Below are 25,298 nucleotides of genomic sequence, written 5' to 3'. Positions count from 1 at the left end.
AACTACATAGTTTCCTCGGGATTTAAACACAGTAAAAAAAAAGTTTCTTTTTCAAATCAGGTTTTATTAAATTAATTATACAAAAACTCATTTCTTAGGCTTGGCCTTTGCGGCTTTAGTCACATCATCTGGATTTTCAGCCGCATCCTTCGCTCTCTTCGCACGGATACCGACAAATCGGGCATCAGCACGCGCCTAAAAGTATATTTATTTATAGTAATAAGTTAATTTAATCAAGGTGTACGCTTACTTTTCTCAGAGTGATAAAGGCATTAAAGTTCTTTTCTTCTTCTGTGGGAACTCTCGCCTTTGTTCTGACAGCAGGTTGGCGAATAGGCAACACTTCAGTTGTCAACTGGGTGGCAACCTAATAAAAAAAAAACTGTATCAGTGACGTGAAAGGGAGTGGAAAAGGTTTATTTATCTCCAGCATTTCAAACGGTTAAAAAAGGAATTGCTGAATCTTTTGGAACAGTTTAGAGTTTTTTGTATGTGTATTTCAAAAACACCTGTAGGTATGGTGCGTCTTTTTTGTCTCTTTCATTTTCAGTATCTTTTTGTTGGTGATAAAATCAAATTTTGAAACAACACAAATTTTTAACAGCAATTATTTTGAAGAATGGTAAAAACAATTATAGTGTTCCCATTTCTAATTTGGTTTTACTACCAGCCCTGTTTTCAGGGAGTTAAATACCCCGACAATAGGCAACTACCACCATAAATTCTAGGACTGTAAAAGAAGATCTGTTGTCCGACTAGGTTACAATATCTTCAGTATTGCCAAAACCACAACCCCAGCCCCTAATAATTACAATTGCACTGCCATAAAACCAAATTATAAATGGGAAAACTATACAAAAGGAACAAAACTGGATTTTTTAATGGTTTCATAAATCCAGCGAGAAAAATGGACAAAATCTATCAGTCAGTGTCGAAAAGCTGTTGCAATTTAATAAAACCTTACTTTGAAATAGTAAAAAAAAAAAAAAAAAAACAAACAAACGATTATACAGTATTATGGCTACTATTATGAATACCTACATACAACTTGTAATCAAAATCCACGGAAATATTTAGGCCCGGTTGTTTAAAGCGATGTCAAGTCGTTAAAGTTAACATAATGTCAAGCGATCTGATTGGATATTTAAAATTTTATTTGAATCAGCCAATCAAATGGGCGGATTTACGACTTGACGCGTTGTTAGCTGACACAATGTTAACTAAGCTTTAGTGAACGGTGTGTACTCACTTATTCGGATTCAATCGTTAATTTAACAAAAATTAATAAAATTCTCATCACCGCACTTTTCACCTAAAAAATGACAGTGACAGCGACAAAACTGACAGTTCACATTAAAGCGGCAAAAATGTAATAACATGGGCATGGCCTACTTCGACTACAATCATTTAGAATAACCCTGTAGAACCGTGCCTTAATCTTCTCAATTCATAGTAACTAACCTTCGGCATTCAAAATTACCTTTGAAAATTCTAGTTATACAACATGAAAAACGTTATTTTCCTAAAAATTCGAAATATAGGGAGTAATTTATTTTTGACACGATAGTAGTGAATACACCCGTATCAATGGAAAAATATGCGTTTTTTGAAAAACGTGAGGATACGTGAACAAATGGCATGGCAATTTAGACAATAAACTGTGGACGCGCCACTCTCTTGGTTTCATAATCGAAATCATAAAAGCAATAGTAAAGAAAAAGCGAACTCTCGGTTTTTACACGCTTCATACACTTTTTGTATGATAAAAAAGGATCTTCTTATTAGAGGTTGGGTTGGCGTAAGTCAGTTACAGTCAGTCATTAGTTCGACAACAGCTCGACAAACGGTGCAGTGTAGCAGCGTATTTGTTATTGAATTGTTTAAAATTCCAAATTTTACAAACGTGGAACTAACGGATATGGTTCTCGTGTACGGTGCGGCGGGTGGCAATGCGGTCCAAGCAAAAATACTGTACCGGGAATTATTTTATTTATTGTTGGTGATACATACTGATAATTTAATTGGACCACACATCTTGCCGAATCGTTTAAATGGTGAAGAATTCTTTTGATTTTTGAGTGATACTTTGCCTGAGTTGCTGGACGAAGTGCCCTTAGACATCATGCAAGGAATGTGGTATTTGCATACTGCAAACTACCCTGAAAGTTGGATTGGACGAAATGGTCCAAAGCTTTAGCCGCCAAGATCTTCGGATTGAAATAAATACGATAGAAGAAATAACTGGCAGTTGTAATTTACCCAAATTTGGGAAGATTGTGACGTTTTTTCAAGGGCCCGTGCAACAATAGCGCGGAGGGCACAAGCCTGTATCACTCATCAAGGACAACATTTTCAGCATTTAGTGTGAATAAGGTACGCTAAAAGTCCGTTTTTCCGACACAATTCAGTGTCTGTGTCAAATTTCTTGCGTGGTAATCGTTTTCGTAGCTTTCTTAACATTGTGGTGAATTTTGAATTTTTAAAAACGCAATTTCAGCCATCGCAAATCGTCTTCAAATGTTTTGGTGGTTTATAGCTTAAAATATTTCCAATACTTCCGCTTATTTTGATTACACCCTGTATTATAAGGAACAACTTTCCTATGCTCACTACAATGTTACAAGCATTTTAAAAATAACTCCATATTTATGATATACACTTTTTGTGTCACATTTCATACAATAACGCTAAAAGAAAATAAAACAGGAGTAACTTAAAAAAATATATTTTCTGGGTATATTGTGATTATTATTTGCTAAAACTAGCCTTCTAACAACCTGTACATTAAATGAAAATTAACTTCACCAAAGTTTTGCCAAAGTATTTGTTGAAATTTCGAAAATGCCAATTTTTGAATAACTTTCGATAAAATACAGAATGACGTAAAATTAGCTTTGTTGCAATGAACGATGTCTTTATTCCTCAACAAATTTTCGAGTTATTTATTTAAATCAGAAAAATTGAGATAAACCATATTCATGTGATTCAGTGTATTTTTGTTAGCTTTGGTATTTGAGCAGCAATTTTTGATGAATATATTAAAATTAATAAATTTAACTCAAGATTATTTTCATTCATTTTTCTGTCAATTTCTTTTTAAAACTATGTAAACAAGATTATGAAAATCATATTTGAAAAATACACCTCTTCATTGACCCTTTTATTATTTTCAATTGAAGATGGTGTATAAATATAAAAACAATCTAATGCTCCTCACCTTCCTCTCTTCCTCTGTAGCTTCACCAGCCCTCAGCTTCTTCTTGTTATTGATAGGGAACAAAATAAGTTTGGATTTATACTCCTTAAGGCGTTGGGCATTCAGGAGAACAGACTCAATAGATTTGTTTCTCCTGCGATAATCTACAGCTACACCAACTGTCTTGGCAAACTTGCTGTTCATTCCTGCAGCCTAGCAAAAGTACAATAAACACGCGTCCACTTGCAAAAACGTCTACCTTACTTTTAACTCTTGTAGCGTAAATCCACGTCCAGCACGGACTTTCGTGTGATAACGGACTGTGGGGCAACGTACAATAGGCCGCAAAGCCCCCGCCGCGGGTCTTGGTGCGATTGCCCTCGCTTTCTTGATTCTATTTTGCTTCCTCCTGATTTTACGAGCAGGTTGGTTAAACCAAGTTTTGACAAACCGCTGCCAATCCTTGTGGAAGTGTCCATTCGGAATCATGTTATTACCTTTAGGCGCCATGGTTGGTCCTTAAACCACAGAAAAACTGTTTAAAAGTTGCACTTTTATTTAATCTCGAGATGCAAAATCTCGCGGTACACACAAATAAAATCGGAGTTCCACAACACTGATTAACATAACCTCAATTCGGCCATCACCAATATTTGGCAAAGTTTTGCCGTTTGTGTTCCTCAAAATGGAAAAAATGGGGTTTACATGAGACTGTTTTAGTTATATTTTGCTCAAGTTTTTTATTTGGAAAGCGGATGATGTACGATTTGATAGATTTTTTAAGAAAATTAAAACCAACCTTTGCCGAGAACACCAACGCGTTACAAAACAGACAACAAAATGACAGAACACAGCCACCAAATTTGACATGTGGTTCAAGTGACGTCACGTGGCGTCATCGTTTAGATTTTGGCGGCAACTTCAATCTTGAACTCCCACTACTTCACTGACGAAAAACGAAAGTTTTATTGATTTAGAGTTAACTTTCTCGTAGAGACATCTTTCAGTTTCCTTCACCTTTTAGTTAATTGAAAGGATTGTGAAGACAAAAATACGTTTGAAACATTTAAATTTTATTGCAAATACAATGCCTTATAAAAAGTATTTAATTTTTTCATGTTTATCATTAACAACACGAAGTCTTGAAAGACCAGTGTAACTTTAATACCACTTATAACTTATTATAAGGATATAAAAATATAAGGGAAGTATAATTATAACATACAACATATCAAAATAATAATCTTATACTACAAACTATGATGATATTAGAGGTACACCAACATCTGCAAGAAAACTGATTCATAACTAAATGTTAGTTATTTTGTATAATAATGAGATACTTCTTGAAAATGTGGTAACAAACTTAAAACAATTCAGTCCAGCAAAACATTTTAATTAATTAATTATGATATAACTACATATTTTACAATAAATATCGAATCATAAGGCATATCCTGTTTAGAAAAAAAAGTCGTTAACTAGTTCATATTGAAGTTGCAATTAATACGTGGAAATGTTCCGTAAATTAATGAGCGCTGGTCCAAAATTACAAAATTCCTAATAAAAACAAAACACAGTAAAATAAATAAATAAGTTACAGCAATGTATTTGTCATAACTTTGAGGGCGAATTATATTTATATATATTATATTTTAGAGAATATCACAATTTATTTTATGTGTTCACAACTGAAAATAACAGACTCAGTTACTTGAAAAACACATTTGAATAAAACAATCTGAGTATTTAAAAAATATTTAAATCAACAACGTTCCACTTTTTACAAAATAAAGACAAATAAAGCGTATAAATTGGGGTACATCATAAAAATAAAATTGATATGATTCTATCAGAACATCTCATATTCCAACATCCAAGTACCTAAAAAGAGAAATGTCGTTTACCAATTAACTGACTGCATTATTTTCCCATGATTGCCCATCAAATATTTAAATCCCAACATCAAATATGAAAAATGTGTTGCCGAACAATGATTTCTTTTTTTATAAATATAGACTTTTCGTTTACAAAATATACAACGCTTAAACGTCTGTTTATTATTTTTACAATACTTTTTTGTGCTGTAAAAATAGTAAAATTGCTAGTAGACTCCATTTTTCATTACTTAAACCTAATATACACATTTTCTTAAAACTAAAAATGTAAAATAAAAATGACACATGACTTACAGATGAATTAAAAAGAAAACAAAAAAAAAAATCATCAAACAAAAAATGGAGAATACTCGGACCTATCACATTCATATAGCATCACTAAAACAGTCAACAAATATAGAGATACTATCATTTTGTATAGGTTAATTAATTTTGTAATTAAAACGGCCGTTTAAGGGCACATAATCAAGAATTTACATCAGAGTATTTACATTTTTACATTGTTATCTACGTATTGTTTATATACAATGTATCTGTAATAACTCTACGTCGATCTACGAGGACGTTTCACAGCTTTGTCTGGGGGACTAGTGGGAGACACAGATCGCTGCTTCTTTTTGCACGTGGCACATAGGAACACCTAAAGTAACCAAAATTAACAAAATTTAATTCTAATGTTAATAACTCACAAAACAAAAGTTCGTAACTAACAAAATCCTCGAGTTACTCGTGACGCAAGCATAACAAAATAGAAAAAAGTATTTTCATATCTGAATCTTTCTAAAACTATGAGAAAATTACCTGAAATTTAGAGATACTGGCATACTACACAATCAAATACAACTGAAAAAATAAGATTCTTTATTAGGAAACTGAACAAAAACGGTATTTCCAAAAATTAACGCTAAAAACGGTCTCATTTAAATTTCGCGCGTTATCGAGCGTCATCCATTTTCACTAGAATGTCGGATTAAAAGCTAAAAATTAATACCTCAGTTTGGTTTATTCATGATTAATTATCATGAGCTTTATCACAGTTTTTAAAAATTCTGATACAATTTTTACTGTAATTATAAACCAATTTCAAACAACACAATCCACCTCCACAGTTAGGTGTATGATAAGGCAGCAATGAATCAAGCTCAGACATCATTTTCAGTATTCATATCACACTGAAATTAATTCATTATGACAGAATATTGTACAAAAATTTATTTCATGTATGACTCAGTAAAAATTTTTGTGCATGCTGGACTCATCGAAGTGAATTGAAAGTTAGTTAAAAAAGATAGGTCACTTACTTCTGGTATATTATTTTTTTTAATCCGAGCACAGGAGAGGTGTATCCATGTTAGACATTCCAAACATTCTATCATTGGTCTACCTGCAAAGGGCTTGCCACAGAAACAAGTAACTAAGTTAAATGAGTCGCTATCTTCATCATCTTCACTTTGTTTGTCCTTCTGGCCTGAACTAGTCGACTCTGAATTGACACTACTCCCAGAACTGTCCAAGGGAGGGCTTTGGTTTGTCTCGTTTCTTAATTCCTGCCACCAAAAATATACTTTTACATAGAGAAAACACCAGTTCATTTGATTGTTCTTAAAAGTGGGGTTGTGTTTGAGTGATTGGGGGAGAACAAAGGATTACAGGGTGGATGAAAAAATGTACTTACATCTTTTTTCCAGCCTTCATAATTTGCGTATTGCAGAACCATTGTACAAAAATCGTAAAAATCGGCACTAGTTCTTGGACGTCTGTAACCATTTGACATTCCAGCAACTTCTGTAACAGACTGCAGAAAAGACCAAAAATATAGACATATAAATTGTTTAGTTGGGATTTTATTAGAAAGGGGATATTGTCGTGATGATACGTGGGGCAATTAGTGTTGGATTGGGGGAATTAGGACCGTGCATATTGGATTCAAACGAAAATTTTTGTCAACCTAACCTAAAGGTGTATTAATAACGTTCAGAAAATGATCAGTGACTTACGTTTTTCTGTTCCATAATTGCGGAGGGTACTAAAAACATCAGAAACTAATTAGAAATGAATTAAAAAATACCATATATGATGATAGCACAATCCAAATAGCAAAAGTAAATGCTATTAGATGTTTAGCATACTTACATGACAACTCCTTATTTGTCATTACCTGGAATAAGACTATGTTTTGAAATCTTTAACTTGGTTAAACATAAGATAGGCACTAAGAACAAAATTATTTTATTTATATTTATTCGCGTTCTCCACTAAACTTTGGAAAATTCTGATGTCAGTCAGGTTGTATGTCAGTAAGAAGGGGCAGAACGAGACAGAAACTCCAGACGTAGCGCCATCTCGTTCTACGATGTTTTGTAAACGTATTTCAACCACAAAACGGACATTTAATGTGACGGACAGAGAGAAAAGATAGTGACGCGCAACAAATCGAAAGTTGGCTTGGAGCGCGCCAAATTGAAAAATATTCAACCTACCGAAAACTAAACTTATCGTTTTTCAAACGTCATAAATACATTTTTTATCAATGTAACATTAGCTTGGGTCAAAGTATGTTACGCCACAGTCTTTGTTTGTTTGTCATTTTTCAGCTGGTCTACGACGTGACTCGCTACGAGTTCCAGGTGTTACAGATAAAATGCATTTTTTAAATAATTTTATTTGTCACAGGTATTAAATTTAAAAAACATTTTATATTAAACATATGTTTTCTTCGTAAGTATAAATATAGTACCAAGCACTCTTATTAAATAGGAATGATAAAAACACACAACACTTATACACATGTAATCCCTACGCAAAATAGAAAAGAGAAAAATGTAACAATTTCTTCGTTATTCCCTGATACGTTATGAAATTGAACTAATCGGATACAAAATCAGTCTTATGCACAAGGTTCGTGTTATAAATTAAACGAGAAACAACCTAAGTGATATAATGACACAAAAAGAAAACTGTAACTTTTTCAAATTTAATCTGTAAACTATACATATCACAATTTCCAAAAATGAAACAGCATGCTCTGGAACATAAAAAATAGCTAATATAAACAACTACGTCGAATGTGTTGGCATTGAGAGCATGTTGGTTTGTATGGTGGTGAGAGTTTGATGTATAGTGCGAAAATTAGGTCTGTCAACGGGTTTCTGTGCCCAACAATCCTTCATAACTTGATAAACAAGAGGCGGTGTGTTTTCAGGACTGCTCAAAACGTCTCCCGCTTTCAAAAATCTAACAACTTCTTCGTGCGTCATACCAAAATATGGTTGCAACGCAAACGAAAATATTTCCCAGAGACATACACCAAAGGCCCAAACGTCCGACTCGGGTGTATACTTATTGTAAAGAATACTCTCTAAAGGCATCCATCGAACTGGTATCGCGTCTCTCTCGCTCCCTTTGTAATAATCCTGAAAAAAAAAAATAGATTAGCAAAAATAAAGAACTGCACCGAAAAGGCACTTACTTGGAGGTAAATTTTTTGTGAAAGGCCAAAATCAGCGATTTTTACGATCATGTTCTCGTTTATTAGACAATTTCGTGTCGCCAAATCGCGATGCACGAATTTTCTGTCTGATAAATACACCATCCCAGACGCTATTTGTAAGGCTATGTCCAATAACTCTAAGTGACTGAGCTGGTTGTCTCTGAACACATCTTTGCTCCCATATTCACCATCAACTACACTGCGGACCACGTAATTACTCGGAGAACATTGCCTAAAACGAGAATATTAAAATGTGGATACGCTGACACACTACATAGTTTAGTAACATGTCAAACATCGACAAAACGACATAGATCTCGTGTCTCAAATTTTGTTTTTTGTTTTTTTCGTAATTTATAATTCCCTTAAGGAAGTCCAGTGGTGCTTGACAATTTACTATACAGGTGTTATGGAAGTCCACGTAATAAATTTTATCACCAATAGAACTCTTTAAAATAAACATTTTTTACATATTGATCTTTTTTTGCATTTTTCTAGCCCCTAATTTGACACTTCGCTCATGGGATAATCATTCATTGAAACGAAAGAGTGAGTGAAAATGTTTTTGTGCGGTGAAAACTTTACAGGTTTTTGAAGAAAGAACGCGCTGTTTTAATGATAACAGTTTTTACTGTTTTTCATTCGAATATTTTAATCGAATAATTCTTTTTTAGTGGTTCGTTATCAATGGATGTGTAAACACATCGGCGGGTATACATTTTAGGGTTCAAATTATTTTTAATTTTAACTTTGTTTGGAAGAATATGCGGAAAAAACGATACATACAGGTGTCCCGAAAATGGCGCACTAACTACTTACTACCTTATCGAGGATGTTTAAATGTATATGAAAAAAATATGGAAAACATTTTTTCAGACAAAATCAATTATTGCAAAAATGATGGTACAATGTAACCAAAGATATACTCGTACATCATTACCTTGCAGTGTTGCCATAGTAGATTTAAGATAATTCTTACGATTTCCTAGGGCCAGTTTACAGAAGCGAAATTAAGTTAATCGTAATCAAATGCGAGATTAACTGAACACGTGATCAGATTGAACCAATCGAAGTTTCGGATTCATAGGTTAATCGCGGATTAAAATTTAATTCGAATTAAGTACTTAATTATCTTTCTATAAACTCACCCCTAAACTTGTAAATTCTCTATTATGCAGGATCGGAATTGGTAGTGAGTGATCTTGTACTTTGTGATAATATATACGATTAGAGGTAGTTTTCATGACAATTTAATACACATTTATTTCGAAATAATTGACCTGTTAAGTGCCACCTTCAAAGACCTCCAAATCAGCAAATAAGGCCAATCGAATTTTTTTAACATTTTTCTCACGTTACCGGTAATCTCTTCTACACCGTAGTGCAACGGAAGTGCGCCATTTTCGGGACACCTGTATATATTTTTTTATTTTGACGAGTCCTATTGGTGATTAAATTTATTACGTGCAATTCCATAACACCCGGTAGATGACAATAAAAATATTTTTTTACATTAGCGCGTTCAAAGAGAAATGTAAACATCACGTGGTGTCTAAGCCTGACTGGTTATCACGTAAATCACTGGCTTCATGTAGAACTCGGAAAAAATATTTAAAAAATTCTATGTCAAAAAATAAATTGACATTTAATTGTTGAGGTACAATTTTTTTAACTGCTTTTAGTCTTCTACGTTGTCCCACAACCTCGTAGATAAAACTTCGGCACGTTTTTAAAATACACCTTGTATATCATATTTTATAAAACGTACACCAATGCGATTTTCTTATTTTAAAGCATATTTCCTAGAGGTTACTTCGCATTGGCGTACGTTTTATAAAATATGCGAAGTAACCTCTAGGAAATATGCTTTAAAATAAGAAAATCGCATTGGTGTACGTTTTATAAAATATGATATACAGGGTGTATTTTAAAAATATGCCGAAATTTTACCTACGAGGTTGTGGGACAACGTAGAAGACTAAAAGCTATTAAAAAAATTTTTTCCTCAAAAATTAAATGTCAATTTATTTTTTTTTTTTGACATAGAATTTTTAAAATATTTTTTCCGAGTTCTACATGAAGCCAGTAGCTCGCGGTTAAAGTTTGGCAGGACATTTACCTAACACCCTGTATACGATGTAAGTATATTTAGGTATATGATGAGTGTACCTTAAAAATTCGTTGAGGTCGCCCTTGCCCATGTACTCGAACAAAAGGCACATCGGACGTCCGATAGCGCAGACTCCGAGTAATTTCACGATGTTTGGGTGGTCAAATTCGGCCAAAAGACACGCTTCTTTTTCAAAATCGTCTTGCATATCTTCAGAAGCGTCGTCTTTCAACATTTTCACAGCAACCAGGGTGAACTCTTCCCCCGAAACTAATCCTGGAGCCTTGGCTTGAAAGACACGTCCAAAAGCACCTTGTCCTAAATCTTTTATATAAATAATGTCGTTGCGTGGAAATTCTAGTTTTTCTAATTTGGGGTTGAGAGTGACACCATGTCTGTGATAGGCCATGTTACTAGGCAATTTATCTAAATCTATGTTAACTTCTGCAGTTTCAGTGGGGTTGTAACCTAGTCGATGTTTGCGAATTCGATGACAAAGTAAAATCAACAGCATTAATATTATTACACTTAGAAGTCCAATAACTGATGAAATGATTACAAATGAAGGGGATAAATATTTATCCATGGATATAACAGGGTCACTGGGTTCTTCAAGGGTGGAATTCAAACATCTTGGAATATCACAATGTTGCCATCTTACTGTTGAATTTGTGGTGAAGCACCAGGGTTTATTCTCTTCACCTCCTGCATTTCGACAAAAATTCTCAGAGTTTTTCAACTCAGGGAAAATGTCAGGAGGTGAATTGTGAGAATGAGGTTTTTGAGAGTCCCACCTCTGACAAGCCAAGCCATCTTTAGTAACATTAACTTTTCCTTGATAAAAACGTCCTCTACCTTTTATGCAATCATCTAAAAAATGATAAAAAAACTGTACATGTATTTATTATAATGTCATACATTATCTTACAGGTGATTTCATCTTGTTTTAATTCTGTAAGGCCTGCATATGAACATGTGTTATTTTTTACACTATTATGAGGTAATGCCTCACAAACTGGTAGTCTAAAGTGGCCCCTGCTAGTTAACATATAACCATTTTTCTTTCTCTCTTCTATATGAGCCCACTCTTTATAACAGAATAGTTGTTTAACAGCTATACAATCTTCATGACATAATGGAAGAAAACTGTTCAAATCACAATCAGGAAAAGCATAAAAACACAGTAGTTTCTACAAAATAGAAATGAGTTCTGGATATTCATTTATCTGCATAAGTTACTTCAGCTGCTCTGCGACAAGGTTCCTCAAGCCTTTCAATTACTTCTCCCCATAATCCTTTGGTTATTTCCTCATTTTCGAATCCTCCCGAATTGTTATACCACACTATCTTTCCATTACGGTAATTTTTGCAAATATTCCCATGATAAGGTCCACAACTTTGTGTTTCACCATTGCAAAATTCCAAAACTGCTAATAAAATTACAAAGATGTACATAGTTCTTTTTCATTGATTTGATCATTGACTTTATTTGCTTTTCACTACTGCTTTTTGTAATAAAGAATCACATTTCGAATCCTAAATTATAAACAATATCATCTAGCTGTCAAACTATTACCAAAAAAGGAGCGGCCAGTTTCGGTGACATTAGCAACAGATGTCATTTGATAAGGGAGTCAGTGCTGCCAATGCCATACTTTCAATTACTAATTGCTTCTTTAATATATTATTTTCTGGGGTAAAAATTAAACAGAAAAAAAATAAAAAGATAAATCATAAATATTCGATGTTCTGAATAAATAGAATAATTATTTACAAGTTCTGTAATTTTATCACTTTATCAATGTGTCACGTGTATAGTTGGTTGCCGCACTGTAGTAATAAACAGAAAATCGTTTGTGTTCTTATCGATGAATGACGTTAAGTTTTTGAGGTTATTATTTATATTTTATTTCATTTTGTACTGATTCCAAGTAAAATGCCGAAAAAATTTTCTACCGAAAATTCTAAAGCTGTGGCAGCCCGCGAACGTAAAAAAGCTGTGAAAGATGCTGAAGTTGTAAAGAAACAGCAACAAGAAGAGGATGCATATTGGGAAGACAATGATAAGTCGATAAAAAAGAAACAACAAAAAAAGGTTATTAAATAAAAACATACAAATTCCTACTCCATTAATTAATATTTTTTTTCAGGAGGAACAAGACAAAAAACGGGAACAGCAGCTAGCTAAGAAGGCTGAAGCCAAACAGCTGTTGGAGCAAGAAATGAGTTCAATTAAAAAACCTGGCAAAGTAAATCCACCACCGAAAATAACGCGAGCCCAGATTAGTGCTAACGCTAACGCTAACACAGTAAAAAAAGAAATTGACAAGAAAGAAAAAGTTGTTACACATTTGGATGAACCACTAGAAGAGAACATTAATCGACTTAAAATTGAAGGGGAGGAGGCACGGACTATCACTGAAGCAATTAGCATATTAAGGTTAACAATAAATTATTTAATTTTTCAATTTAGTAAAATAACAGTTTACTTACATGTAAATGCAACTTAAAAATATATATATTTTTTTTTGTATTTTTAGTTCAAAATCTGATGATTCAGACAAGCATCCTGAAAGGCGCATGAAAGCTGCATACACCGCATTTGAAAACAGACGTCTAGAAGAAATGAAAATGGAATTCCCAAGTCTACGTTTATCACAATTAAAACAAATGATATTTAAAGAATGGCAAAAGTCTACTGAAAATCCATTAAACAAACAATGAATGAGCCCATATATTTGTAAAGAAAAAACACATGCGAATTAGCTAAAGCATGTAATATGGAGGTTTTAAGCTAATGTAAGGGTATAGTCAAAACGGAAATTAGTACACAGCTCAAGATAAGAAAAGTGATTAACCAAAAATTTATTTTTTCCGCACTAACTTTTTCATTTAGCGCTTGTTCAATTTGTTTTATTTAAAATTTCAAACGATTTGCGGATATGCTTATAAAATGTAAGGAAATATGTAATATTCAGTTACATTTGTTGTACCGTTAATAGATAATTTCTGACATTGCATTTTTATTTCATTCAGATTACATAATCTCATAAATTATTAAAATTATTTTGTCATGTCATGTTTCGTGTCGGTAGGGCTGGGGGAGGGACGTCGGGTATGTCAGGGTTTCTTTTCAGATTGGCTATAATATTTTTTGGATCATCAGACTTCCGGTAAAATTCTTCCGTGTTCGGTAAAAGTTTTGGTCTAGGTTGAGGTTGGGTCGGTTCGTTGAGAGGCGTGTAATAACCTTCACCGTTTAAAATATGAGGTGTATAAGAATACGGAATGAACTGGTCCACTGGTAACGGCTGCAGCGATCTTTGCAGCTCTTCGCCGTTCTGTTGTTTGTACACTTTCTCCACACCGTCCAAAGACTGAGCCCTTGCAACCTTAAAATTCACGATTGAGCGCACGCGCCGCTCTAACTCACCATACTTACGAAGTTCGGCTGAAAAGTAGCCGCTACAGGCGTTTGATAGAAAACCGGCGGTAACGCAATTCCCAGCGACGTTGTCCTCAAAACGGGCTCGTACACGGGCAGGGCATGACTAGGCGACAAATTTTTCTTAGTGCTGATAAGAACGTTGTAGATTTTTGGCGTTCTCGGGTCCGCACTGACCACCAGTAGCAGTGCTGACAGTGAAAACAATCTGTACATGGTGGCTGCAGACAAAAAAAGGCGTTAAAAACAAGGTCACTGTCCTTCATCCTCATATCAAGCAAATCTCCTAATTTTCGAGATTTTTTACGAATAAACCTGTTTGGTGATGTTTCACCAAATGAAACACTGAAATACCATTACTAATTCGCGTTACGCTTGACTTCGTTTCCATCAGATATCTTCACGTACAGTTTTTGTTATTGATTGAGACTAATGCGGTTAAAATCAAATCTTTTTTAAAGTCAAATGTCATTGTCAATTCCGGCATCAATTAGCACCAACAATTTCAACAGGATGACGGTTAACAGGAACTGAGTACGCGCTTGAACTGCTCCAGACACGTGGTTAACACCAAATGTTACCTCCGAAGGTAACACAAGACACGCGTTCAAATCTAAAAATGTCTACAACCATTTTTGAGAAAGATTAATTTAGTTAAGTGGTTGAAACTTTGACGTCGATTGTTGCATTGGTATTGATTTTTTTCAAAAAAACTCTTTGGTTGTGTAGTTATTCAGAAATTTGAAATCAACAAATTTGGTGTATCGAAACTGCGATCACCGTTAATAATCGACTTGATTATTATACAACAATTAAACGTTAATTTGAAACTGGTCACTTTTGTGTTAGCGTTCTGAATGAAGAGCGTCCGATAATTGGCGGTGTGATAATAATTACAACGAAGCCGGTAAATCCATAAAATAGCATGATAATGTTAATCCTGTATAGTACACTGCACAAAATTTGAATGAATTTTGGTTCAACACTAAACAGCACATGGCATTGTTTACCTTGTATAAATTGTTTCACGTCACAACTGCAAATAATTGCCTTGATAAAACAGAGAGGTCTTATATAGTTGTTGAGGTTGTTCTTTGTACCGCTCAACTACTCGTGTTCACTTGTGAAGTACATTTTTCAGACAAATCCCTTCACTAACTGCGAGCCTTGTATGCAATCAAGGTATTTGCAATTAAATTTATTGTTGTCGTGGTGATTACCGGTAAACTGACTGTCTCCATGAATATTTTTCCCACGAATCGATCGATACGCAGATCATACACGAATGTCTACATCGCGTGAATCCAAAATCGTTAATTGCTTGTTTACTGCGTATGGGATGGAAGACCTACTAACAAACCGGGCTAAGGCGTGTACGCGTCTATCTGATGAAATATTACAACAAAACGTTTTATTAGACACTTTGTAAACAACGGTATTGGCCAACGTGCAAGGAGTGTCGTTGAAACTCTTCGTCGTGAAGCTGGAAGGCCGAGAAAACACCAAATGTTTACCACCTGTATTGTTCTCGCCACCTTTTGCCATTTCAAGTACAAGTTAATAAAACTGAATTTGACACGCAGTTTTGATAAGGTGACAAGAAAAACTAGTTTATTTGCGAACGCCTCAAATTTAACTCTCACCTAATGAATAAATCGAACGCTTGTCATAAAACGAGATTTATTTTGACACAATTCTACACAGCATTTTCGGTTTTATTTTTAATCTCGTAGCCCAAAATTTGGACGAAGAAGTGAAATCCCTTGCCGTATTCGGTAGTCACGTTGAATTCCACATAATTATGACCGACTCCTCCACTCACATAGCTCGGATAGCCTCCCTCTCCGTCCTGCACCTCGTCGTAAATTTTCACACAATTGATGTACACTTCAGCTTCCACGTTAATCTAAACGCGAAAAATGTCATCAGATTAAAAATTCAAATATCGGTATGAATTTTAGCCACGCGTCCTTGTGTTGCCATTAACAGATTGACACATACACGGTGGGTGCTCCAGTTTTATTTATTATAAGCGAAAATAATCTTATTGACAATAAATGCGAGTATTATACCTAATTAGCATTTAATAAGGTCAACGAAAACACAATTAGGCAGTTCCTGTAATAAGATTTTATCTGGCGACGCGCACCCACAAATCGAATGCAAATTTCTATAGAACGTGGTAACCTTGTCAGTTTTTAGTCGCGCTCTATAAGTAAAAAATACGTGCCCTTATTGCGGCAGCCACATGACTTTTTCCGTCATTGTTCAATATGATGTTTTCTTGGTGGAGAACTTTGTCGCCGATTTTACATCGACCGATGAACAGATGGTGTCGTTTTTTTAATACTTTGTATTCGACTAAAACAATTTGATAAAGTGAATGTCTAAGGGTTGTTTTATTACTTACTCGAGCCCTGGGCGACTTCTCTCGTTTTTATGGTTGTGTGAGCTGATGGTGCAAAACTAGGATCAACTGCTGGTGCACAGTTGAGGGAAGAAATAAACGCGTAAAAAGCTAGTATCCGTAAATACATTCTTGACAGTGTCATCCGAGATTATGAAAATCTCTCCTCGTTTGACCAAAGACATTTTTTAGGCCAACGGCCTGTCAGGGTTATCAGTATTAACCCCAAGTATCAAAATATTACAACAAAGAAGTGGCCATTGTGCTGTTTGAGGCGTAAATCCAATTTTATCACGTTGCATTTAAAATTGTCGCTAGATTTTAAAAGAATTAGGTAAGAAAACGTGACAAATAGGAAACCAAAGAGAATCAGAATGTTGATGCCTCGAACCCGAATTGTCGGTCTTCGCGAAATATTAGACACGCTTTTGCGATTTTTATTAAACATATTCAGTTACATCGTAAATCTAATGTGTTCTTAATTTTATTATAACAAAGTCGAAAACAAGCTTTTCTGAGTGAGGTAAGACATTTAATTAACGAAATTTGAAGTAATTGGGTGGGATGATATTACTGTAGCGCCATCTACGGTTGGGTAAGATCATAGGTTAAAGTTTATTCGGTAGTGGCACAGAGTGCAAACTGTGACCGTGACTGTAGTTTGTCTTGTTTTTTATCGTCTTCACACAGATGGAGCTGCTGATTATAAGCCACTTATAGCAATCGAAGATTAGAAATATTTTACGATAAAATTCCTTTAACTGACGTCCGACATGCACTTGAAGGTTCAGAAATAATTGAAGCAACAAAAAACGCAAACAAGAATCAAAATATGTACATTGCATTTCATTTTTTTTTTGTGTTCTGATCAATTTACTAGTTTGATGCAGTGACTATAATTGTGATTTGTTGTTAATACAAATAATGAAACACGGCATTCTTCGGTTGAAACTTGAAACGTGCTTCGTTTTGTTCGTCTTGCTTTTGCCGAGCCTTCGACGGTTTGAACGAAACGCTGAAGTATCAGATTTAAAGGTTCATCACGGCAATTTACCCTTAATTTTTGTTCTCAATTATTCTTAATTGATTTATTTCCAAGGCAAATACAGTTTTCGTGTCGCTTTGTGAAGATTTAATTCTGCGCTGTAAGGGGAAATCGTAATTTTCCTAGTAGTATTTTGTTTTTGTCTGTTTTTTGTTTTGTAGAATCTCCGTTATTATTTCGCAGCTCCATTGGGACAGTGTCCCGCTAATAAATGGGTTCAATTTCCAGCGGCGCCATTGTCTTGGTTTTTTTAACGTTGTGCCTTTGTATAATTTCGTGTTAAATAGTTTACACGGTTTTGTAAAATTTAACGTTTAATTAGGTAATTTGGAAGTGATATCTAAAAATGAGGGGCAAAAGTGAGGATTTAAAGTTTGAAAATATTATCCTTGCCGACAATAAAAGACGTCATGTACCTTGAATGCAGATTATCTCGGAGAAGTGGGGTATTTTGCGTCAATAAGCGGACTGTAAAGCAAGGCATTCATTTGGATTACCACTAATAAAAACAAATGTTTAAGTATTAGATTAAAGGTTTAAATAAAGACTTCTTTTTTTGCAATGTTGAGGGTATTAATGAAGACGCATTGAAAAATTTATTGCCGGCGCAACTGAAAATATACATTATAATTAAAATGAAGGATTTTTATTAAGCGTTTACATTTACGCTGGCGAATTGTTCCTTTTTTATTAATTTAGAGATAATTTTGCATTCGACCGTTTCACTCTATATTAATAGCCTCTACTAACACAGCTCAAGCGTCAAATAATTGGATTGCTTAAACAAAAACACGTTTCATCACCAATTGAAGCTAAAATGCGCGGTAAAGCTTAACATTTTATTTCAGTTTAACTGAAAATTCTCCAATAACACATATAATCACACCAAAGCACACTTCACTGAATTGATCAGATATCGAAACTGAATCCATTTCTCTCTCCATTACACAAGCAATTCTTTCATAATGTTACATTCACTTTAGCCGTTAACTTACACGAATATAAATCAAAATTTATGTTTCAAAATAAAATACGGACAAGTGAAATGCTAACTTTTCGGATACTCCAGGGATACACACTGAGACTGCATTAATTCTTGAAGCGTCTCTCAAGATATAAAGTATTTTTTATAAGAGATTAATAAAAAATTAAAACTGAGCATACATGGAACAAAAGCAGACGACAATTTCAGAATCGTTTCTACATAAATTTACTCTTCTTGGCTCCATCAAAATATTCAAATTTAGAAGCGACGTTTAATCTTCGTCTCGAAACACATACATTTAAATTATTGATCAGTAAATAAATAGAAAACAAAAATTATAATCACACTGGCGACTACAGTTAAAAAAATTCAACACCTCAACAAAAAAGAAATATGTACATAATTTTGCACAGGACTCTTTCTTTAACTAAATTCTTGAATTTTATGTTCAACTTTATCTAAGGCATGCGAATGTAACTGTTTGCAGTCCTTTATAGTTTGCTTGTATGATTAAAATGGAATGTACATAACTTGCTTTCGAAGAAATACATTCATATGTTTTAAATATTTGTCAAAAATTTTGAACAATGATTTTGTAGAAGTAGTTTGTTGTCAGGTATCATTTTTTTTAAATATAGAGAACATGTTTTGTTTCTGACTCTACTTTACTTCATTTTTGCATTTTTTTTTTACTTGGCTTAAACAACGACGACAGTATTCATTTAAAAATATTTTCCTAAAATATTTTTGTGATTTAGTGTTTTGTGAAAGTGGTAATTTTATTGGGTGTCTTGTTGATAATCATTTAATATATTTACTGGGTGCTGAGATAAAAATGAAATAAAACACATATACATATTATAATTCAGAATAAATGCCATCGCGGTAGGCATTGGATAATACCATAGTTTCGACGCTGTTGGTATCCTTCGCTCTTAATTTGGTTTTGGGAATTGTTTTGTGTTTATTTTTTTGTTATAGTATTTTTGGAATTTTTTTCTTTCATTTAAGAAAAGTGTAAAAAAACTGTCTTTTTTATAAGACACATTGCTCTCAGGATATTTTTATTTCCAGTGAGTAACCTCAAAATAAAGTAATGACGGTTTTACATGTTTAGTAAATTTTTTGACATAACATAAAGTTTACTTTAGATAATACAGGCCTACCGGGATGCCACTTATTCTGAATTTTACTATAAATTTATGAACGCGTGTCTAGCAAAGGGTGCATCTACTGTTAATCTAAAAATGAGGTTTCAAATAAAAATAGAGCACAAAGTGAAAACCAAAGACGCGCAGTCACGAATTGTAGGTTTAACTTGACAAAAAATAACAGTTCAAGGTTTTATCAACTATGTATGACATATAAGAAACAAATAGAATTTGGAGCAAAGTGCTCTTGATAAGATATAAAAAACGTTTCATTTTTAAAAGTTCTAAAAATTTTCTCTGATTTGTTTTTGCACATTTGGCTAAAATTATAAATTAAACGGATGAATAATGAATGATATTTCAAGATTTTTGCCTCAAGCTAATATAAAAATATATAGGGTGAATGACAAAATCCACCCCTAGCTCTAGAGCTTTTATTATAGATTGATATGTAAATTGAAATAATTTATTAAATAATGTACATACTCGTATTTTCACCTAATGAAAATTAAAACATTTTCAGGGTTCATTAGATTTTAGCAGCGATTGTCATTAATGTGCTAAAAACACATTTTTCAATTAACTGAAATAGTAGGCTGAGTTTATAAATTTTAAGTCAGTGTCTACACGAAATTTCTATGTAAATTAAATCGTCAGTGTCATTTAAATTTGAATAACTTACTTGGCAAATTAAGTTCAATATTTTGTTCACCTCTAGGTATTGCTCTAACTCATTCATACATTGTAAAATAAAAAGATGAAATTAAGCAAAAAATAAAAAAATAATCCATATCTTAAATTTTTACAATGACGTCTATTGCTTTCAGGGCACATTGTAGTTCTCCTAAAGCTCATTGTTGCATTGAGTATTATGCTGGGAGCACTGTGAGCTTTATCTTTTAAGTAAACACATAAAAAAGTCGCACGGATTTAGACCTGGTAACTGTGGAGATCTCTCAATCACCTCTTTGACGCAAATTTTGTTTTAATAAGCTGAATTTTTTTCTGAAAGGTTAGAAGAGGAAAAATAATTTTAATTTTCAAAATAAATTTGAACCTTTTCCTGGAACATTTTGACAGCATGCCACTAACAGTACTCTGCAACAAGATTAATTTAAAAAAAAACATCTTTGAGAAGTTTTGCGTTTATTAAATTCGTCACATTTTAAAATTAATTGCGGTACTATTAAGATAGGTTCGTTAGTTTTGAAATATTTTTCAAATTTCTGATAATTTTCAACAGACGTGTTCTACATCTATCAACTTAGAACAAGAAAATCTTTCAGATTTGAACTAAAAAACCATAGGCATACATTTAAAAATTGACGATCGTTTCTAAAATCTAGCAAGCGATGAAATTGTTCTAATTATGTCAAAACGTAGTAGTTATTAATGGATTTCGATTGATATTGTAATCTGTCATAAAAGCTCTAGAGCTCGGGGCTGATTTTGTTATCCACCCTGTACACAGGATTCGTAATGAGGACTGTAAACTTGGGCACTAAAGAAGTTTAGGTTCTATCTCCTTATTTTATATCTTTATCAACATTTTTATGATTTGAAAAAACTTTATAAGCAAGAAAAATTTTTTGCGAAAAGATACTTAAATCAATAAAATCGATTTTGTTAAAATATTTTCTAGCCGCCGGCCGTTATCGACGGTTTTGCATGATTCAAAATCCGCGGGGAACGTTAAATTTCCGGCCTAGTACTTACAAAAGTGACCTTGGTTAAAAATTCGCTAGAGAATGGGCTGGCAGCATTGATTCTTAAATGACAACAAAGTTTGACATAGAAGTTACTTTGGTTGAATTAATTAATAATGATTTTGTACTTTTTAAAAATGATATAAATTTGTCGGCATGAAAAATTTTGTGGATTACACGTCCAGAAAATGTTTTGCGAGTGCTCGTGTTGCCCGCCGCGGCTAGGCGCCTTGGCTACGCAATACCACCCACACTCGCAAAATATCATTTTCTGGACTAGTGATCCAAATAACTATTGTTTATTTTTTTTGGCGTATTAAATGACATTTTCAGATTCCGCTTTTTGATTTGTGATATTTTATTGCACATATTTCTGTTGAGCTTTTCCGAAAAATTGTAAATTCTTAATTTGTTTTTAAATTTTTGAGTAGTGTTGTGTAATGTGACGTTGACTTTACATGAGGGCGGTTAATTATTCGGCAGTTGTAACCGACATGGCATGCACTATTGTAAGTGGCGATTGATTAAAATAGTTTTGCGTGTTCGAATCGATTGAATAGGGTTGATTTTGGTTAGATGAGTTCTGATTTGGGCGAACTTATTCCGAAACTAAAATGGCAGAGCAGTTTCGTTGGAAACATCTTTATTCTTTATGCCGAGGTATAACGTGCAAGCTTCGTGCATAGTTGTGCGTTGGGCATTAAACGACAAGAGAAAACGTACAACAAATATGTAAATGCAAATTCTATTACCTATTTAGAAGCAAGGAACTGTCTTTTATTTGGAGGACGTGCAGTTATGTGAAGAATTTTTTTTATTTTATGAATTTTAAAATGGGGAACTTATGTAGGAGAAAAATTGCGATGACGCAGATCGAAATGGAAATTTGTGTAGGGTGTATGATGCAGTTCGTACGAAATCTTTAATTTAGAAAAAGATAAACATGTTGGTCTGCGGCGTTTCCGCATTAATAAATATTAACATTAACACCAATCATTCTTTATCCACGGCGTGCTCGTTGGAAACTGACGTTCGTGATATACAGTCTACTTGTATTAGAAGTTCGCTTTATTATTTATGTTTAGCTGTGATGTATGATTCTATATTTCTCAGAGAATATAAGTTAACATCTGTAGATCACCTGACGCGTTGCAAAAGCGATCCATGATATTGAATTCGGCTAGCGTGAATAATACATACAATAATTGGATTTCAGTGGGGGTGGTGGCTAAGCTATATCAGAAATAATCTGAGCATACACGTACTCTCGCTTCGATTACGTGATTCGTCACGTACTCGGAATTAAAAATCGCCCCAAAAATATTAAATTTGCTTTAGCTCGAAACATTCAAGGATAGATCCCGAACGTTGTTTCAACATTTATTTCTAGATATAACTTTATCAGACTGTGATAAACGCGACTAAAATCGACTGTCCTTCGTTAACACTATATCAGTCAATATCAGAAGAACTTCTCCTGATTGAAGGGTTTTTATCATTTAAATGAGTCAGACGACTTAAAAAATTCGTCGGGTATTGATTGGCCACTCTCAATTATGCAAACCAATTAGTGATCTCTTTTGTTTTGAAACTAGTTTGATCTAGTTTCAGAATTTATGGACCCATCAGCGGGGTAAAAAGTTCAAATCGAACTTTTTTACAATTTTATGCAAATAACTCAGATTTTTATCGACGACGCATTATCTCTCTGCATGTTCCACTGACTACAACGTAAAGTTCAGTTAGCACAGATGAAGAGTTTACAACCTGGTTTGACCGTATATTGCCAGGATAAGGTTTACGAGTTAAACTATGAGTGATATTATGATGTGTACGCCAATGACAAAACACTATTTTTTAATGCAACTTTCGTTTAATTAAATTACTGGAACACCACGAGTTTACTATTTCTATTAAATTTAATAGACCAATTACTAATTGAAAAATTCACGTTTTACATGCAAAAACAACACGATTTAATGAATACGTCAAAATTTTCTTTTAGTACTTCATTTTATCCGACACGAAACGCACGCGAACACTCACCCCGCCATGATTAATAATAATCGGAAAACGACATCTTGTAAACACCTTTTACCAATTTACACCATAAAAGTAGTTTCCTAAAAATAAACGCCACATGTTTTATTTTTAACTCGAAATATTACAATTCTACCACTATTTAAACAATAAATTAAATTGCAATTTTCCCTTTATAAAAATCTATCGTCACCTATTTTTACACTCAAGGATCAGTTAAGATTATCGAGTTAATTTTGTCGCGGTATCTGTTGTCTTTATCTTTCATTTCATATTCCTTCCGTCCCCTTGTGTTTGCTTGGGGAATATCTTAAATGTCTCCTAATGAGTTACTGTGTTCGTTATGCATGGATAATGCCATAAATTTAATTTTTTTTTCCTAAAACCAAGCTATCTTTTGTGCGATGGTGGTTTATCTGGAAACGTGTCGCTATTGGTATTTTTCCGTATTTGCAGTCGGGTTAAACGTACGAAATAAAAACAAGAAGAATATGAAAACAGCAAACACACATGAAAATTACAAAAATATATGGGAGTTAAATGCATAAATTTTTTGATATCTTTGTTCTCATCTTTCAGCGAACAAGAGGAAGCCACCATTAATTAAGTATATTAAAAAATGTCACAATTCGAGCTGAAAAATTCTCACGCTTTATTTAACCGACTACATCCTTTCTTTCATTTTTACTCTCACAAGACTAATTAAACTTTGATCAAATCATTCGCACCAAAAAATAATTGACAGTTTAAAAAATTATTAAATTATCCTGTCAAATATTTTTTTAAATATCACCAAGCGATATAATCGAATATGTCAAATTAATTTAATTGCAAAACTTTGGTAGTGTACTATTTAAATCGACAGCTGCGCTAATTTAATTCTATTCTATTTAACCATTTATGTCATACTTATCATTCCCAGTTGTGCGTAGTACGTGAACTCTAATAGATTATATAAACCAATCCCACAGAATTTTATAATTCGATTTTCATTTTTTAGCAAATTATTTTTTAAATCTTGTTTATAAATTAAATTAAACACACAAAAATATGATGAGACTAAAAAGCCTAGTATAGGACTACCACAATTTTATACAGGGTGATTCACAAATAGTGTCTAATTTATTTACAAAAATATAATTATTTTGACAAATTTGATTGACACTATTGTTTCATTTTTCTGAAATCGGATTACTATGATCACAAAATTTTATTCAAATTGAAAAATAGTGAAGTATTCTATGAGAGAATAATTTGTGTTGCAGGAATAAAGGCGCAAAATCAGACATTATTCGTGAATCACCTTGTATAAAATTGTTGTCACGGAGAACATTTGAGGACATATTATTTCAAAAAAATGTTTTACTTGTCAATAGAATTTACATACAGGGTGTTTCTGAAATAGGTACATTAATTTTAACTGGTAATAGAACTCGTCAAAAGGAACAACTTTTCTATCTACCATTTTGCCGAAAAACGATGTTTAATTCCAAAAAAAAATTGGAGAAATTTTTCACTAAAATAGCCCTACGCCACTAAATACTGCAATGGCTAATTGAGATCAGCGCTAATATGAAAAAAACATCCATTTTCATCCAGAAAACGTGTTTTAACGCAGAAATCGAAATTCAAATAAATCTACCCGTATAGCAAAAAATCCACTTCGTAAGAATCTGGTTGTTTCACGTTTTTAGGTAGCTTAGTTTTGGAGATATGAACGGTTTTAGGAAAATCTTTCCTATTTTTTTAAGCCATTACGCAACATTTTTCGCCAAAATGGCAGAGAGAAAAGTTGTTCCTTTTGATGAGTTATATTACCAGTTAA

The 25,298-nt window shown here is 33.4% G+C and overlaps 6 protein-coding genes across 12 annotated transcripts in view; 1 reads left to right on the top strand and 5 right to left on the bottom strand.

Moving 5' to 3' along the window:
• Nucleotides 1-43: 43 nt before the first annotated feature.
• RpL13 (ribosomal protein L13) lies at nucleotides 44-4,142 on the bottom strand. Its single transcript, XM_069060402.1, has 5 exons — nucleotides 3,996-4,142; nucleotides 3,461-3,714; nucleotides 3,218-3,409; nucleotides 251-367; nucleotides 44-195 (listed from the first exon to the last, which is right to left on the bottom strand). Exons 2-5 carry the CDS (start codon nucleotides 3,704-3,706, stop codon nucleotides 88-90), a joined length of 663 nt encoding a protein of 220 aa, XP_068916503.1. The 5' UTR covers nucleotides 3,707-3,714; nucleotides 3,996-4,142; the 3' UTR covers nucleotides 44-87.
• Nucleotides 4,143-4,252: 110 nt separating this feature from the next.
• Nucleotides 4,253-7,424, bottom strand: LOC138140380 (PHD finger protein 23-like). 4 transcript variants are annotated; one of them, XR_011162493.1, is made up of 6 exons: nucleotides 7,228-7,424; nucleotides 7,092-7,120; nucleotides 6,770-6,889; nucleotides 6,396-6,641; nucleotides 5,784-5,895; nucleotides 4,253-5,734 (listed from the first exon to the last, which is right to left on the bottom strand). XR_011162493.1 is itself a non-coding variant. In XM_069061386.1 (5 exons), the coding sequence occupies exons 2-5, from the start codon at nucleotides 7,104-7,106 to the stop codon at nucleotides 5,639-5,641; spliced, it is 477 nt and encodes a 158-aa protein (XP_068917487.1). In that variant the 5' UTR covers nucleotides 7,107-7,120; nucleotides 7,253-7,421; the 3' UTR covers nucleotides 4,253-5,638. The 4 variants fall into 4 exon arrangements, 3 of the variants coding, with proteins under 3 accessions (XP_068917487.1, XP_068917486.1, XP_068917488.1); XM_069061386.1 differs by lacking the exon at nucleotides 5,784-5,895 and having other exon boundaries at nucleotides 7,253-7,421; XM_069061385.1 differs by lacking the exon at nucleotides 5,784-5,895 and having other exon boundaries at nucleotides 7,228-7,420.
• A 630-nt stretch (nucleotides 7,425-8,054) lies between these two features.
• On the bottom strand, nucleotides 8,055-12,323 carry Nrk (Neurospecific receptor kinase). The gene is made up of 5 exons (XM_069061371.1): nucleotides 11,934-12,323; nucleotides 11,623-11,884; nucleotides 10,754-11,564; nucleotides 8,564-8,816; nucleotides 8,055-8,507 (listed from the first exon to the last, which is right to left on the bottom strand). The coding sequence occupies exons 1-5, from the start codon at nucleotides 12,147-12,149 to the stop codon at nucleotides 8,151-8,153; spliced, it is 1,899 nt and encodes a 632-aa protein (XP_068917472.1). The 5' UTR covers nucleotides 12,150-12,323; the 3' UTR covers nucleotides 8,055-8,150.
• Nucleotides 12,324-12,516: 193 nt separating this feature from the next.
• On the top strand, nucleotides 12,517-13,712 carry LOC138140378 (coiled-coil domain-containing protein 124-like). The gene is made up of 3 exons (XM_069061380.1): nucleotides 12,517-12,789; nucleotides 12,845-13,134; nucleotides 13,235-13,712. Exons 1-3 carry the CDS (start codon nucleotides 12,631-12,633, stop codon nucleotides 13,416-13,418), a joined length of 633 nt encoding a protein of 210 aa, XP_068917481.1. The 5' UTR covers nucleotides 12,517-12,630; the 3' UTR covers nucleotides 13,419-13,712.
• The window catches only part of LOC138140379 (uncharacterized), a 135,421-nt gene continuing 123,823 nt past the window's right edge, over nucleotides 13,701-25,298 (bottom strand). For 3 of the 4 annotated variants that reach the window (XM_069061382.1, XM_069061381.1, XM_069061383.1), the window contains exons 2-3: nucleotides 14,137-14,360; nucleotides 13,701-14,086 (exon numbers count right to left, since the gene is read on the bottom strand). In XM_069061382.1, the coding sequence (XP_068917483.1) occupies nucleotides 13,766-14,086; nucleotides 14,137-14,360 (545 nt within the window). In that variant the 3' untranslated portion in view covers nucleotides 13,701-13,765. Of the gene's footprint in view, nucleotides 14,087-14,136; nucleotides 14,361-15,149; nucleotides 15,677-25,298 lie in introns of those variants that run through there. The other variant, XM_069061384.1, reaches the window with a different exon arrangement.
• On the bottom strand, nucleotides 15,803-16,735 carry LOC138140381 (probable salivary secreted peptide). Its single transcript, XM_069061389.1, has 3 exons — nucleotides 16,550-16,735; nucleotides 16,370-16,500; nucleotides 15,803-16,045 (listed from the first exon to the last, which is right to left on the bottom strand). The coding sequence occupies exons 1-3, from the start codon at nucleotides 16,689-16,691 to the stop codon at nucleotides 15,836-15,838; spliced, it is 483 nt and encodes a 160-aa protein (XP_068917490.1). The 5' UTR covers nucleotides 16,692-16,735; the 3' UTR covers nucleotides 15,803-15,835.

This window comes from Tenebrio molitor, chromosome X (assembly GCF_963966145.1).
Source record: "Tenebrio molitor chromosome X, icTenMoli1.1, whole genome shotgun sequence".
NCBI lineage: Eukaryota > Metazoa > Arthropoda > Insecta > Coleoptera > Tenebrionidae > Tenebrio > Tenebrio molitor.
This window is presented reverse-complemented; position numbering and strand designations above follow the sequence as displayed.